The sequence below is a fragment of the Gallinula chloropus genome (genome assembly GCF_964237585.1).
Source record: "Gallinula chloropus genome assembly, chromosome: 1".
Taxonomy (NCBI): domain Eukaryota; kingdom Metazoa; phylum Chordata; class Aves; order Gruiformes; family Rallidae; genus Gallinula; species Gallinula chloropus.
In genome coordinates, this window is record NC_140085.1 from 143,080,789 (window position 1) to 143,097,430 (window position 16,642).

The window sequence follows — 16,642 nt, forward strand, 5'->3', positions numbered from 1 at the left end:
AAAGAAATAAAAATTAGGTGAGGAAGTAAAAGGTCTACCATGTCTAAAAAATTTGAAGTACCTGGTAGAAAGAAATTATTGACTCAATTCTCTATTTTCTGATAATACTTCGGTTGCTCAGAACACTGTCATAAATTTTTATGAATTTTGCTTTCTGCTGATATTTGCAATGTATTTGTTGCACTTTAATAGTTAAAAGTAATATCTTGGTCATTTCCTCTTTTTCATCTAAAAATATATATAAACCATAAAAGCCAGTATTAATTAGGTATAAAATAAATTAAATTTATATTCTTTTTATAACTTAATAAGATTTTTAAATTAAGAATCTGAAAAAGTGTACATAAAGACAAATTATTCTTTAATAAGACATGAATATGTGCTCCTAGCTAGCAAAAATGTGAAACAATGCAAAGATTTTAATCAGTTGTAAATTGAGTTTTAATGTGACAGACAATAACAATCAACTTCTCTTCAGAAAATATCAAAGATTAAAATAGCAATTCAAAATTTTAAAAGATGTAAGTCAAAATTCTCATTTGCTGATTTAAATCAGTTTACATTTTGATATTCAAATGACTTTGAAGCAAATAAATCTACAGTTCCTCATGGGTCACTTTCCTTTTATGAAGAAAACCAGAACAAAAAGTGAGCCTTTAGCCTTTTCTTCTTTATCAAAGTATAAAGAAATTATTCCTGCAAGTTTATGATGCTTTCAGAATCCCAGACTTATTGTATATGCTTCAGTAATTAATTTTATGCGCCCTTCAGCCCAGCAATTTACCTAAATCGGAGATTTGCTGTGTATCTGCCATTACAACCAAGTTATATTTTCAAGTGCAACTAAAATCTTTTAAAATGCTGTTCCCAGTAAAACAGCTACTTTTCAGCATGCATTACAGCTTCACAGCTCAGTTCTACGTAATGAGTGTCATTATAGCTGATCATTGAGTGGATTTTCTCCCATTTTTTTTAGTTGGTATTACATAGCACCATTTAAGTCACAGTAACACCAGTTTTCTGTTACCCGCTTAAAGCAACTCCAGATCACTGCTGCTCCAGAATTGTACCTACATGAGATCAAATTTGACACAGTAGGATAAAAATAGAATTTGTTTTCAGATGGAGACCTAAAAGAACAATATTAATGGCAACATCCTTATACATAAATGATGTAAATTCTTACTTCTCAGACACAACATAGCCTTTGTGTCAGCTCTGCAACAGAAGGTACCTACTTATATATCTGATGTGTTCTTTGGGAAAAAATGTTGAACACAAACTTGTTTTGGTTTTTTTTAATTTTGCTATAAATCACTTTGGTTTTAGGTTTTCAAACCATCACACAACATTGCAGGGTTTTAATATTTAAATCCAACCATATCATGGGGCCATCATTATTTTCTGATTTTTAATTCATGAGATATTTGTACTAAGTTAGGGAGATGTTTTATTTAACATCAATCCTAGCCTTGATACTAACATACAGCTTTAATGTTTAATAAGTTACCAGATGAGAAATGTCATGATTTATCATGCATCAAAGAGTGGACCGTGGGCGGAGAGTTCTAATCAAAAACCCCTTCATAAAGGGCACATTTCTCTGACACAATTTTTTAATATTATGAAAAAATCCAAGAGACTCAGCTCTGCAAGAATAGTATCTCATACTTCAGCATTCTGATGCCATCAGTGGAGCATCACAGCACTGCATTTTCTCATTTTGCAAATACCTGGTCAGGTCTCCCATCAGTCAAGAGATAAATAGCCTGCGTGTCAGCATCAGCAAAAGCAATCTGGAGAGCTTTGAGTGTATTTGTGGAACTTCCAACCTAAGGAACCAAAAAGCAAAAACCAAAGAAACAGCTATAAATACTATCAGTTCTTTGCCACTGTTCTTAAATTCATAATGACAGTGTACTGATTCAAGGGATATTGCAGAACCAAAATGAGTAATAAAATGGAGAAAATATTTATGTCAAGTGGCTAGAAAAATCAAAGAGAGTGTTAAAGTAGTGGAAATTGGTACCGAATTGGTACTCAGTGCTTATGAAAACACACGTAAACAAAATGCTGGCAAAAGAAACAGCAGCTGTAGAAGCAAAAGAATCACTAAAAGACCACAAGCAGATAGGAAGATGTAAGATAAAAGTTACATTCTGTTATACTTCCCCACTGCTGGTCCTGATTGCCAGCTCATCAGGCTCCTTTGAAATACATATTTTATTTAACCAAGTAATTCAAAAGCTCCACAAAAGCATTGCAATACTTTATTTCTCAAAAATAAGTAAATGACTTCCTGGTTTTCTGAATATGTTTTTCTGGACTATCTCCCATCTACCCCTTCAGCACATAAATGCTTTTTTTTTTTAGCATTAAAAGTTAGCTACAACAACAAAACATACACAGTAAAGCAATACTATGCCCCCTAAAAATTCATATTTGAGTAATACCAGCACTTTTCCTATGGCATTCACAAACCTAGGGATTATGAATATGGAGTTGGACTCAATGATACTTACGGGTCCTTTCCAACTCAGTATATTCTATGATTCTGTGATCTGTCTTTTTTCTTTTTAGACTAAATGCAACTCTTGAAGTGCATTTCATGGCTTATAGGAGCCTAAAAAATACAGTTTATGCCTTCAGATTTCTACCTTTCAAACATTCAGCATGGAAGAACCAAATTTAAAGGAAAAGTAAGGTGTAATCAGTATGGAAAAGTGTTCTTGTCAAGTCTTAGTGTTTCAGTGGGGCCAAAGCAGAACCCCTGAAAAGGTATGAGTCTGTTTTATGCTAGTGTAACACCTGAGTACCAATCAGGAGAGCAGTGAGGACTGCAGTGGTGAGAAGAGATGTAGGTTTCACCTATATAATTCATTAGAGAAGATAAATGTAAATCACTAATATTGACCCATACATGAAAAAATATGTTAAGAGATAGCATTATTTCTTCAGTCCTGTTAATTGTGTTAAAGCCTCTTCTAATCCATCCCTCCAGCAAACAGTTCTATTAGAAAGGGCTAAGCAGGTAAATCAGGTGAAATGAAATAGGAGCCAAGCGCGGAGAGTGACTCTGTACGGCTGCGTAAGAATCTATGGGCCAGGCAGCAAGATCGTTTGGATGCTCTATAATCCTACCTTCTAATCCATAAGCAATCCTCACTAGTACTAACTCATCAGAAATAACCAACCTGACCCATTTTTCTTTGTATCAGATATATCTAATATTATGTTTTGATAAGCATTGCAAATTTTTAGGCCCACATCATTCGTTACTATGTGCAAATTGGCCATTCTGGCTCTTTTCAGAAATAAAGAACATGACTTGAAACTAAACAACTTCTTCCACTATATCATGGGAAAATACTGTGGATGCTGATGATGTGAGGGAAATAACTATATGCCTTATTTTAAAATTTCTCAGTTGCTAACTGTTATAGATGGACATTGTTTCTATTAGTGTTTAAACAAAGTTGACATGCTTCCACTGCATGGCATAACCACTCCCAATATTTTAAATATTAAGACCTCTACAGATTTTTTAAGGAACAATTAGTTACTGTTTATAGCTCAGATATAATGAGATCAGTACAAAATGAGATCAAAGGATCTACTCTAATATTCCAGAACAATTTTCCATTCATTTCAGCTTCACTGAAAAGCCAGCTTTCTGACCTCAGACTTATGCCTGCACTGCTTTACACAGACTAAAAGGTCAGCAGCAGATGTCATCCCACCAAAAAATTTAGGCTGTTCTTGTACCACTCTCTGCACCCTTTTAGATACCTAGATCTGAACTTAGAAGGAAATCAACAGTTCACAACTTCATGAATAAAGATGAAAAAGGCCTTTCCCAAATGCATGTACAATATGGTATTAAATTATAGTAGTTTGAAGTATTACTGAACTATATGATGCTCTACCACATATATGGGTTAAACTGAGCCAACTTTTCAAGTCTCAAGGAAGGCAGCAGAAGTTTACTAACCTCAGTTATAAGTACCCACCAACTAGTCAGTGAGGCAACACTAATACTTTCTTTTCTCCACGTGTTTGTTAATATTTTCTGAGAACACCACGTTATTCACCATGTTATGCAGTCTCAGAGGTATTATGTAGCTTCCTCAATTCCCTGATTCCCTGGAATTTCATTATTGAGTCTGAGGAAGAGCTGTCATAATGCCGAGGGTATTTATTATACAACATAACATGGGATATACCTGTACTGTTGCATTACTGATTTTCAGTTCTGTGCTCGTAACATTGATGTCCACATTTGACACATTAACTGATCCCACAGCTACTGACTGAGTGAATAAAAGCATTTCTACACTGTTTCAGGGGAAAATCCTCAGGTTTTAATCACCAGCAGAGAACGAATCTTATAAACAGGTCCACTGTTAAAGGAGTATTATAACTGACACAGATATTACATTGTACTGAGATCTACTGAAATCTAGATGTCATCTACATTTTCAGCTTACTCAAGTCAAATACTCAGTGATTCCAAAAATGCCCCAGCCATACATAAAGAGAAGGCAAAAATATTTTGTACAGACATGCATTGTGAAAATTAGTTTCCATGTTACCTCAAGCCCTTTTATCCAAAGCCAAGCACCTTGCAAATTTCCCTCATTAACTTCAGCAAGCTTCTCTTGCCATGCCACTGCTTGGGCACTAAATTTCACAAAGTTAAATCTCTTTTTGTATCTCAATTGTTCCTGAAAGAAACAGCATAAGACTTTGGCTCAGTGTTAAAAGAAAAAATACTTGAATCCTGAAATAGTAATGGTTGTTTTAATTAATATAGAGTTGATTACGTGGTTATAATAAATTATGATAGGATTCCATTAGAGACAATTATTGCCTACAATTATTAAGATTGCTTGAACTTCCAATGTAAGTCTCCATCTCAAACTACTTGAACAGCAACTGTCTACGAGGGCAAGAAAGAGTGAGACAAAACTGGGTATGTACAGTAGTACAAGGAAGAGATTATAACTGCTTACCAAAGGAAACTGAAATCAGAATCAAAGTAAGACATCATTTAGAGGAGGAGAACAAGAATCAAATGTAGAGCACTGGCAAGGAGAACTAGGACGACAAGAGAGAATTAAGTTAAGAATTTGCTGAAGTTGCTTTTGTAAGGAAGTTATAAGGAGGGAAAGATTTACGCAAGCTGGTAGAAGCCTTCAGAGCCTGGAATCTTTGCCTCCATTTCTGTGCAGCTGAGTTGAACCTTCTGGCACAGTATCTAATCATTTTCTACTGCTGGCCTGCCTAGAGGACCACATCATACTACACCCCACCACTGGTGCACTTAGGACAAAAACCTCGGTTACAGTTTTACATTTTCTAGCCCTACTAGTGGTTGTTCTCTATGCCAAAATATTTATGTGTCAGCTACTCCTCTCAGGTCTAAAAAAAGTCAGTATTAACCATGTTTTAACACTACCTGTTTCTCTGAAATAATAATCTTAGCTTAGGTGACGTAGATTTCTAAAATTAGGTGAGATAAATCTTAGGTGTGTCTCCCAGTACTCGCTGCTTTTGAGGTACTTTCCAAGTCCCTCTGCGAAGTTCTGAGTCACTGTAAGATGCAAGTTCAAAATGTTCTACACTCTCTACTGTATAAGTATGAAACTGAATCTAGAACACACATTACAAATCACAACATGCCAGTGGAATTTGATGACACTGCTTAAAAATCAAAATTAAAATTGCAAAATGTTTTTCACTGCATGGGTGTGGGGTTTTTTTCTTTTATTTTGGGGAGTGGGTTTGTAGGAGACATGTGGCTCAAGGGAAAGAAGAACTGCCTGAGCCTTTTTAATTTTTCTCCAGATTTATTCAAAGCTTTATACAAATGAGGGAAAAAATAACTTCAAAATGAGCACAAGAGCACAAGGAAAATAAAAACATTTTTAATAAAGCTGCTATTTAAAAAAAAATATTAAAAATATTGCAACCATCCAGAAAAAAATCATCAGCCTACTCTAAAATGCTCCTCAGTCTTCAGAATCATGACATTATCATACCTGTATGAACTGAAAGATTTTCTCCTTCACCAGTGGCAGTTTGTCCTTCATAGACCGGGATGTATCAATAAGTATATAGACATCATCTTCAAGCACATTCCCAAAGAGCCTTCTGCTTCCTTGTTGAAGCCACTTAATCCTGGGAGAGAAACCAGGACAGAGAGGGAAAAAAAAATTGAAACCTGGTCTGTAAGATCTTTGGAGTTCTGGATATCACACTTTAACAGGAAGGTTCTTTTTGTCACCGATATAGTCTTTTTGATATTATTTTTTTTAATCACTGCTCTTCTTTTCCCTGAGCACCTGTTACGAGGCACTGTTAGAAGCAGTACATTGCCTTTGATGAACCAATCCTCTGACACTGCACAGCAACACAGGGCTTTTATTTCCTAATTTCAGTTGGAATCTGGAGACAGACAAAACAATGTAATGCAACACCTTTAGAAAGTCAATTATTGGGTAGTTTGAGCTGGGAAATCCCACGTGGAAGTAACTACAACTATTGCCCCTGGAACTGTTCTCCAGACTGAATTCTGGAAATCATTTGAGAACCTATTCTGCAAGGAACTTGGGTACTTTGAAGAGTCTTAATACAACACAGATGCTTCAATGCTTTGCTGACGTTAAGCCTTAAATACAAACTTAGGTTTACATTTTAAACAGGATTGAAGCATGCCTGCCAGTTAAATATGTGCATACATACTGCTGTGTACAAGAATGTTTCCTCAGCAATGGCTGCAGCAGGTCCAAATCTGATTTCCCTTCAGAGTCATTAACTACTTGTCTGCTTTGAAACAGAGATATTTAACGGACAGAGTATAATGGTTCTAGGAAAAATATTACTCATCTCCACAGAAGTTTAAAAACATGTTAACATGGAAATGTAAAGGATCCTATTTTGCTACTACATAAAAAGGATGCTACAGTTGCTACTGATAGCTATTGTGCTATTTGTTATTTCACTCAAAAATGTTTGTTGAGGTCTACCAAAACTTTTTAACCGTGAGATGGACTATTCAAAACAGCAAACCCACATCTTGTCTTGGCTTTCAATAATATACACTCAACAAAAGCCTTTGCCTCAAATTTTCCTTTCACAGTATGTAAATGTTATCCTAAGTACAAGAGGATGAACTGAAAGGAATAACAAAACTCTACTTGACCTTCCTACATGTCATCAGGCTGTTATACTTTTGATAGAGAAGCAGCAGTAAAATGAAAATTCACATCTCTTTTCTCAGTGAGACGTCTCATTGTCCTCATACACAAAACAGAGGTCAGTATTATTTTTTCCTCTGTTTTACAATATCCATTTTTAAAGTTTCTTTCTTCTCCCAATGTAGATATAGAAGTGCATATTTAGGACAAATGAATCAAACCCTTACACTTGCTATATTTCTTTTTAGATGTTCCAGAAAATCTAGGCGTGTATCTGTACAGCTGCAGAACAGTAAACCAGGGAGCTAGCTTGAGCACTGAACTTCTGATCATACACATTACTTAACAGAACATGCCCTGACTCTGATCTAGGCTGTTCAAACCTGTCTTCAACACAAAACTGCAGAAAGGGCAGACAACCATTATCTGTAGGGGCCCAAGACAAGCTGTGCTACTTGGTGCCAAAGGCATCACAAGGGATCCTAGGTACACAGACTGAATGTTTACCAAGTTTTATTGATGCTTCTGTAAGTTTTCTGCCACCATGTGTGCTGATGTTTTTTGGCACTTTCAGCAGTATTTCAGTAACGTGCAGCCTGATTCTCACACTTGTGTTCCAGGAGGAGAACAAAAGATAAAGCTGCTCATCAGTTTTCTTACGTGGCTACTAAGAAACCCTACATGCGAGATCCTGATCTAAGATGGATTTCTGTCTTAGTGCTGCTACTGGCAGTGTACCAACCGTGCCAGCTTATTATGCCAGCAAATGTCAAACATTTCAACACCAGTGTGGAACAATGCAAACTGATTTTATGTGACAGAACACCAACCTTCCTTCCACTTGTCTGAGAGCCGTCCTCATTTTCTCTGCGTACTGCTTATACTTCTCTGTACTAACGTGTGTGTGAACGACAGATCCATCTTTCCAGACGGTATGTACAAACTTGTCACAGTATTTTGCATGAATTACTTTCCTCTTTGTCTCCTACAGCCAGAAAAAACATGTTTCATGTTCCAAAACACATTATTTCGAAGCATCTTTAATATTTCACCATCAGACTTCAAAGGTACGTGCTTCTTGCACATGAACAGGTGCAGAAATAGGCATGGGATAGGGTGGCCACAGAATTTGCTCCCAGAAAAAGTCAATAGAAACTGTTTTTATTCTTGTAGCTACCAAGAACAGTAGCTGACCAAACAGTGTAATGACAGAGCTTCAGAAGAACACATAGAAGACAAATTAATTGGAATTTTTTTTTAAGGACCTGCAAACACTGGCACAGCTGAGACCAACACTTCTTCTAAGGAAAAATAAAGATGACAAGCACTCTTTGCCCTATCCCAAACAAACACATAGAACATCAAGGTATTGCTTAAGCCAGTCCTGATTTTTCCTTGCATATTATATGTAGACAAGCAAGGATTCCTTGAAACAGTCATTTTTCAAATAGCCCTTTGAGACAATTTTACTTGTGACCATTTTTGTTCCATTACTAAGACGATTTTAACAAAAACCACCCCAAAAACGGACCATGCACTTTATCATAAATTCATCCATCAGTCAAGCCTTCAAGCTTTAAAAGAAAAAACAAACAACTCACAGGCCATGAGGGAAAATTAACAATACTCACAGCATCAGTTTGTGAAGATTCATCCTCTGGTTTAGTTTTTATATCAACAATCCCATCAACATGGCGAAAAGTACAATCAGCAAGTGCATCATACAGAGTGAGTTTTTGAGCTTTCAAGCCATACTTCTGCAACCACTTCTCAGAAGTCAAGTATTTGTCAGATGTGTGTTTTTGTAGTGGATTATCAGTTTTGGTTGCTAATAAAGAAACCAAACAAAATCTCCTGTATAAAGTGGTTCATTTTGGATAATCTATCTTTAAAAACAGGCTGTGATACTGGAGTCAAAATTTTCACACTTATGCTTCTACTGACAGCATGGAAGCAAGCAGGTATTTCTGGCTGATTTTTAATATTCTCTACTTTGGTTGTGGGTGTTTTGTTTTTTTCTTATCAGACAACCAATACAAATTACAATGAATTCTTTTGTAACTAGAATAAACCCATCAGAAGAGAAAGCACAAAGAAGATAAATAGAGGATCAATGTATAAAAGTATTATTAAACTATATATAGTATAACTTCACCTTTATACTGGTTGAATTACAAAATGCCAGAAAAGATTCCTGTATAAGATGTCTAACTTCAAGGATAATCATTTGAGAAAATGAAAACACAGAAGATATAATTGAAAATACAGTCAAGAACATTCATTGCTTAACATTGCTATTGGGTTGTTTGGGGTTTTTTTTTCAGAGAAGGCCATTTAAAATAAAAACAAACTACAATGCCTTTGGAAGAGATTTTACTGCATTTCTCTGCAATATTGCCTTTTTATAGGCTGCATATTGCACCGTGTATCCTAAGTCACAAATCACTTGTGTACCATTTTAACATTTTCTCTAGTTTTACACCCTCCTTTGAGCATTTTTAATGGATACTGAAAGAAGGTGGGTTTTTTTGTCTGATCTGGTATGCCTGTTTTCATTTTTACCATTTTATGTCATATAGTCTTAGAAATTTTTTAAGGACCATCTTAAGGTTTGGCACTGCACATCTCTGGATATAATAGGATATAGGGCTCTACACTCACTCATCAGCAGCTCAATAAACAACACCGACACCAAATGACCCAGGAGTGGGTCTCATAGCAGGGTGAATTTGTTTTGTCATACTTTAATTTCAGTGGACCTCAGTGATATAAATTTTTATATCTGCATCTGTTCAGATGCAGCCACAGTAACAACAATATTGAGATTCTGAGCCTATAAACAAACCTATGGAGACATCTACTGCTTTAGCAAACACAGAGATCAGCCAGCTTCAGGGCAGATGCAGGGTTGGAGCCTGTTCATGTGGAAACATTTGCTTTCTGATTGCTTGTGGTCCTTAGGACAGCCACTATGGCAAGTGTCACAAATGCACTCACAAAGTTTTACAAATAAAACTGTTGTTTTCTCTCTTCCACATGCTTTATGTAAAAAGTCATGTTTCAGCTCAGTTAAGTAGTGTGTTTTCCCTGTTTCTTCTCCTGAAGAACATTGTGATCTTCAGAACAAGCTACATTTTGCAGCAAAGCATTTTAAATAGCTCAGGAAGGCAAAAGCAGGAAGAAATGCAACCAAACAGGAAGACTGCAGAAAGACTTGGATCAATGGGCAACAGTCAAATAATGCTGAAGAGCTGACAAAGTGATGAAGTGATTATATATGAAGGCATGCACTAAAAGAACATTAAAGCTGCATAGTCATGCACATGTAAATAAACACTGAAATTAGAGCTGCCCTTGTAACTTTATTGTGGTCTTTTTGTTCATATGCATTAAGGTATAGCTGTTTAACCTCATATGGGAAGGCCTGCTAATTCAGAAGATCCTAATATCAGTAACAAAGGACTGTATTATGGCTTCACAGAAGAAAAGAACCTCAAGCTTATATCCTGCAGACTTGCATTACTGAAAGATGTTCAAACACAGTGCAGGCAAAGAAAGTTTGTAGTTTCAAATCTTCACCATCACCACCCTAGTCATACATCTCACACCACCACTGAGAGTTCAGATGACTGACCAATAGACTGTACAACACATTCTTCAGCAGGTGATCCAGAAAAGGGCATCTGCCCACAGCCTCCAACTAGCCAAAGCAAAAACAACTACACTGCAAAACCAACACTGCAGCTACATCAAATCCCTTACACTAACTCCACCTGAATCTTGTACAAACTTAAGCAAAAAATACCACCAGACACTGTAGCAATGTATCAAGAGGAGTGGGTTTGTGGCCCATCCAGATTTATTGCCACATGGCTCGACTCCCATAAAACCAGGCCTGGGGGGTCGAGCAAAGACATGTTAAGGCACAAGTGGAATGCAGTAGAAGAGCAGAAGTCTGAGAACAAGATAAGAAACTGCAAGAATGTTAACAACTGCCTTAAAAAGGAACAAAGTGACTGTATAGCCTTAACCAAATATTAGCAATAGTGAGACACATGTAAGGTGGGTGAACAGAGCATCTAACCAATAGCAATATAATGTAACTCCTGTACTGATAGAGCAACCTATAAAAGCTGTGTGTGTGTTCCAATAAACAAGCTCAGCACTTGATCACATTGATCCGAGTTGAGTCCGCAAAACTTTGGCTCTGGCAAGACACCATGTAAGTATTTTAAAGCCAGAGACTAATGCAGACTATAGACACTGACAATCACAGCTATGCTCCTGAAAATCCACCCCCTTAGCTGCAGTCTAACACTGAAGCTGTCTAAACTCTACAGATTCATACATTTTCAGTATTTCAGTCTTCTCAGTGTGATCGTTCTGCTTCAGAGCATGCTCAGAGAACATCCATTTTAGTAGGACTGAGTAGTTTCCCTTCACCCCTTGTTTAAGGTTTCTAGAGATTTAGAAACCAGCTATGCTGCTGTCTTCAGTAGGGCTCTATCCAGACAATATGCACAGAACAACAGATGGATCGTGATCTAGGCCAAACATAGTGGTGGTAACTATTAGCTTAATGAACAAATGTGGGTGTTCCTCTGTGTTTCCAAACCCAAGAGATGTCAGAGCACTCATACACAATCAGTTTCAGTCCTCTACCTTTGACTAAGGGAATTTGAGATTTCTTCTTTTTATGGGGACAAACTAGCTACCAGGTTGGAGAGTATCCCAGAAAGACCATGATGGGAGAAAGATGAGATTCTTCCCCAGCACTGTGTAGAATAAAGCTAAAGATTTACTGGGCAAGGCAGAGTGGGAGACACCAGGAATGTAATGGGAAGTTTTAAACAACCCTAGGTATAGATGCCAAGCACAGGTGCTACCTGTATATAAACATTTCTAAGAAAATCATCCTCAAATTGACATAGAAATAAAATTGTTGACAAATAAAATATTGATCATTAATATGGTGGTAAGTCTTGTGAAAGAAACATAAATGATACCATCTTCAGAAACAGGCTGGTCAGATTCTGATAAGATTTCCTGAACTTGTCTCACTGTACTCTTTGCTTCCTCCAACTCCTTCCAGATCAAAAAGACATCTTCACGGACACCAGCTACTGCAAAAGAAATCATAAAAAAGACCTGACATTTTGAGACAATTTCTGCTTTTTATAACTCCTCAATAACCACAAAGTCATTGGATTCATCCAGATGTTGCCAGATAACCTTGTTTTCTTGAGGGCCCATTGCAGTGACAAGCGCTGTTCATTGATCAACATCAAAGTAGTGCTCAAAACTGGCACCAGGACATGAGAGGTCCCTAGCCTGGTGGAAGCAACCTCCAGAACTGGCCAAATATTGTTCCCATAATGGAAGCAAATCCTTTTTAACACTCTTAGATAATAATAAGGAAACACCACAAAGAAATTCTCATGTTATTCCCTGGACTTCATTGCAATAACTGGTTACAAACATTAGACCCAACTTGGAAAATTAAAGAGAAGGTGTTTTCAAGCCATAAGCTATACAATTCCCTTAAAGTACATAAAGACCTTTATTTAAAATTAAATTTTCTTTTTCTGACAAGTATGTGATGCAATTTTACTAAGGCGGTTTATTTCCATCCTAACAATTCTCAACACTCATAGATAAATGCTAAAAATTAAAATATTTTACTATCAGGCTACATTCTCAAAAAAAAAAAAATAGGGAAAACTCCAAAGCTGAAGTGTATACAAGGCTTTCTTAATGTCAATAGATATGTTTGTCTTGATCAAAAAATTAAAATCTGTATTTATTTAAGAGTACAATTATTAACAATGAGACCCCATGTATACCTAAGGAGTATGACAACTACTGAAAAATGTCTTGAATTGGGTTAGTCTCAGAGTTTAAATTACATTATAGGACCATCCAGAAAAACTGTGTGTGGTCTTATAGGAAAAATGTAAAAGAAACTGAATCATAGGCTACCCTAACCACATATGTGGACTACAACCTATTGCAGACTACATCCTATTACCGAATTGCACATAAAGATGCTGAACAAGGCAAACTATATATCTTATCATCTAGTGGTTCAGTTAATATACAGTGGTGGTTCACTGTATAAGATACCGCATGCAAACTTGTCTACTAAAGTAGGCTATCAGTAAATAAACAAACCTGATCATTTTGTTCTTAGATAAACTTCCCTGAAATAATAATATGAACATTTTACAAAATAACAACTCAGTTTTCACTGTGAAATGCTTTTAGTTTCCAAGAAATATTTTGAAATGTGTTATTGTACACTGCCATCTCCTGGGACCTTCCTGCATTTCAAAAACATCTGTTTCAGCGACTGGGACAAAGATCAACATTTCCTAAATCACAAAAAAAGCTTTTTTAAAGCAGACCATTACACAACATAACACACAAAAGGGAGAAAAAAACCCTTCCATTTGTTATCATTGCCTTTTAAGATTAAGAAAAGTATTCTGTTCAAATACTTCAGAAAGAAATAAACTGTTCTTTTATACATAATCTCTCCCCAGAAATGCAAAACATACAAAATCTGAGCATGTGCAAAATTCCAGCAAGTAGGGAGCTACAAATTTGCTGATGAGTAGTCAGCCATTGAATACACACATGGCAGACACACCTGGTGTTGCAGTTAAGACCACAGAACACGTGCCTTCACACCACACATACTTCTAAGTTTCAGACTGTTGAGAACACAGTTCCAAACTGAACCTGGATATCCCCCCCAAAGCTATACAAATATTTAATTTTGTGAAAGTTTTCAATGTTATGTTTGAAAATCCTGAAAGAAGTCTGCCTATTTCAACTACTTTTAAGACAGTATTTATGATATCATTGTGTCGCTTCATTTCCCCTTAGACTGATACTATGAGCTCACCGAGTTTACAGGATTATTGTTACTGTTCCCAGTAAGACATGCATATTGAATTGGTATTTTTCCCTTATTTATGCTGCAGCACGATAAAGTAAAACTGCATGCACTTTCAAAGCCATTATGTTTGATGACACAGGACAAACACAGGCATCAACAACTGCACAATGTCAAGGTTTATTTGCTTAGAAAACCTATTCTCTGGCAACAGTTTTTCCTGGAGTCAACTGGGAGAGTGGGTTACAAGCAATGACAATCGAAGCAACTTTCTCTCCACTTCGGCCCCTTTTCCTCTCCAGTTAAGGAGGAGTGGGAAGGAAAAGCTATGCCTTTTGAAACCCAGCCCCCAAACTCAAAATATACACACACATACCACACATAGTGCCTTCCAGGTGTGGTGCTTAACCTGCACCCTGTCCCTCAAAGCCCATCAGTTCAGAATTACCAAGAAAGCACAAACCTCTCTCTGGTTTAAATTCCCTGCACTCACACCTCAGCTGCGCCATATTTTAGGGGTCACCAACTGAAAAGCAGCTGAAAGACACCCCGACAGAGGGGTGCAGTCCTCAACCGCCCCAGGTCCACTGGCTCTTGAATGCCTTCAGGCACCCATATCCCAGGAAAGACCTCGTCTTAAAGTACCGCTTTATCACCAGAGGATGAGGGCCTCTCTCCTGCCCTCCCTGCTGTGAAGTGCTCCCCCTCCCAGGCCGCCCAGGCTGGTGGTTTAACGGCCACCTGGGGCTGGAACCCTGGGGACTCCTTGGGCCAAAAACCGCCACAGGGCAACGGCAAGAAGGTGATCACCAGACAGAGATGAGGGAAGCGGCCTTAACGCCCTGTTGCCTGTCAGGCACGGCCGGTTTGTTTCCGCTCTCTGCTGCGACCATGCAGGGCACCTCATGCTGGGTGAGGTTTCAGATGTGCCCTACCCTCTGCTAAGGGGCATTTCTGCTCTGAAGGAGGGAGGACCTGAAAAAGAGGAAGAGGATAGGGAAGGGTGAGGGGAGAGCCTGCAGCAAGGGGCAGGAGTGTTTTGCTGACACCAGCAAATTTCCTAAGAGAAAACACACCGAGGCACACTTGCACATGTATATGGAAGCTCATAAAACGCCCTCATTTCCATTTCCCACTTATTTAGCACTGTCAGGCAATGTTAAAAGAAGCAGCTTTTCCACACCTACCTCCCAGCAGACAAACTCATCCAGTTTGACAAGTCACTGTAACCCATCTGATTTCACACTCAAGATCAAAACCTGCTGAGAAAAAAAGCCCATACAAAAAAAAAAAAAAAAAAAAAAAAGAAAAGAAAAAAAGAGGGGAAAAAAGAAAAGCAACCCTGCAAATTCTACAGGATCTTTGAAACATCAAGCAAATACCAATGCAAAAGCAGCTCATGGAAAACTGAAGCATTTCTTGCTTTTCTGATTATCTGATTTAGATCATGGAAGCAAGCAGATCCAAATACAATGGAGTAAGATCTATTTTAAAATTCATTTGTCTACAGCAAGATGGACAATTGCATTTTGTCACTGCTGGTCCTTTGCTCAGCCTCTACGTGGCAGCAGAACATAGCAGTATTCCCTAAAGCGTTCATTTTAAAAATCCCCACTTAAGAGGGGAGGATGAATGGTAGTACAAAGGAGGACAGGAGGAGAGTGAGCAACTTTACATGTGTACCTGCCTGGTCAAGCAGCACTGAAACTCACTGTAGCCCAATTTCCCTGCTCCTTTCCCACTAGGCAAATGGACAAAGCAAATGAACTTTGTATCCCATGTGGTAGGGCAGAGCAGCTGTCATCTGCATTACTCTCTACACATTAGCAAAAGGATTTGCCAGGCCAAGGTTAGGCTGCTAAGATTGGACAAAGCACTTGCAAGGAAAAAGCAGAGGCAATGATCTTTGCTACAGCTTGTAGGCAAAGCAGCTACTCTTAAGTCATCATCCTGGCTCTCCAAAGGCAGGGTTTGGACTCTCTCATGTCTGTGTACATAAACACTGCAGAGCTCATTGACTTCAATGTCATACAGGACGCTGGTGCTCTTCTGCTTCGATTTTACACACAGCAACACGAATTTTACCCAGTGACCATCAGTTAATGTGGAAAATCAAACACACCCAAAAATACAGCATTACACTGTTCACAAGAGGACAGACACATCCCTCTTTGGATATGTCACATCTGTCAAATCCTGATTTCAGTCTATTTGCATTTTCTTTACACATATCAGCTCATCTATTGCACCACACAGAAAAACACTGTGGAGAGATTTATGGAGGTTTCTATTTCAGCCAGTCTGACCCCACTATTCATTTCAGGATCTCGTTCAAAACTACATTCGTTTTCAAACCCTGTTTAGCACTTATCTCCCTGTCACTCCAAGCAGATAACACAACTGTGTCCCTTTTCAGCAAGAACTTTCTTCTCCACAGCTTCCACTGCCTCTTGCCTTCTATATCTTCAAGTTCCAACTTAAATTTCACCTCCCTTCCACTTACAATTTTAACTGCATAACAGGATTGCTTAATTCTGCAGCTTTT

At 37.8% G+C, this 16,642-nt stretch overlaps 1 protein-coding gene across 1 annotated transcript in view; it reads right to left on the reverse strand.

Moving 5' to 3' along the window:
- The window catches only part of VWA3B (von Willebrand factor A domain containing 3B), a gene marked incomplete at its 5' end in the record, with an annotated part of 66,193 nt that overhangs the window by 31,744 nt on the left and 17,807 nt on the right, over window positions 1-16,642 (reverse strand). The window contains 6 exon segments of the mRNA XM_084279140.1: window positions 1,734-1,832; window positions 4,593-4,724; window positions 6,042-6,180; window positions 8,030-8,184; window positions 8,831-9,027; window positions 12,206-12,322. Of these exon segments, the coding sequence (XP_084135266.1) occupies window positions 1,734-1,832; window positions 4,593-4,724; window positions 6,042-6,180; window positions 8,030-8,184; window positions 8,831-9,027; window positions 12,206-12,322 (839 nt within the window).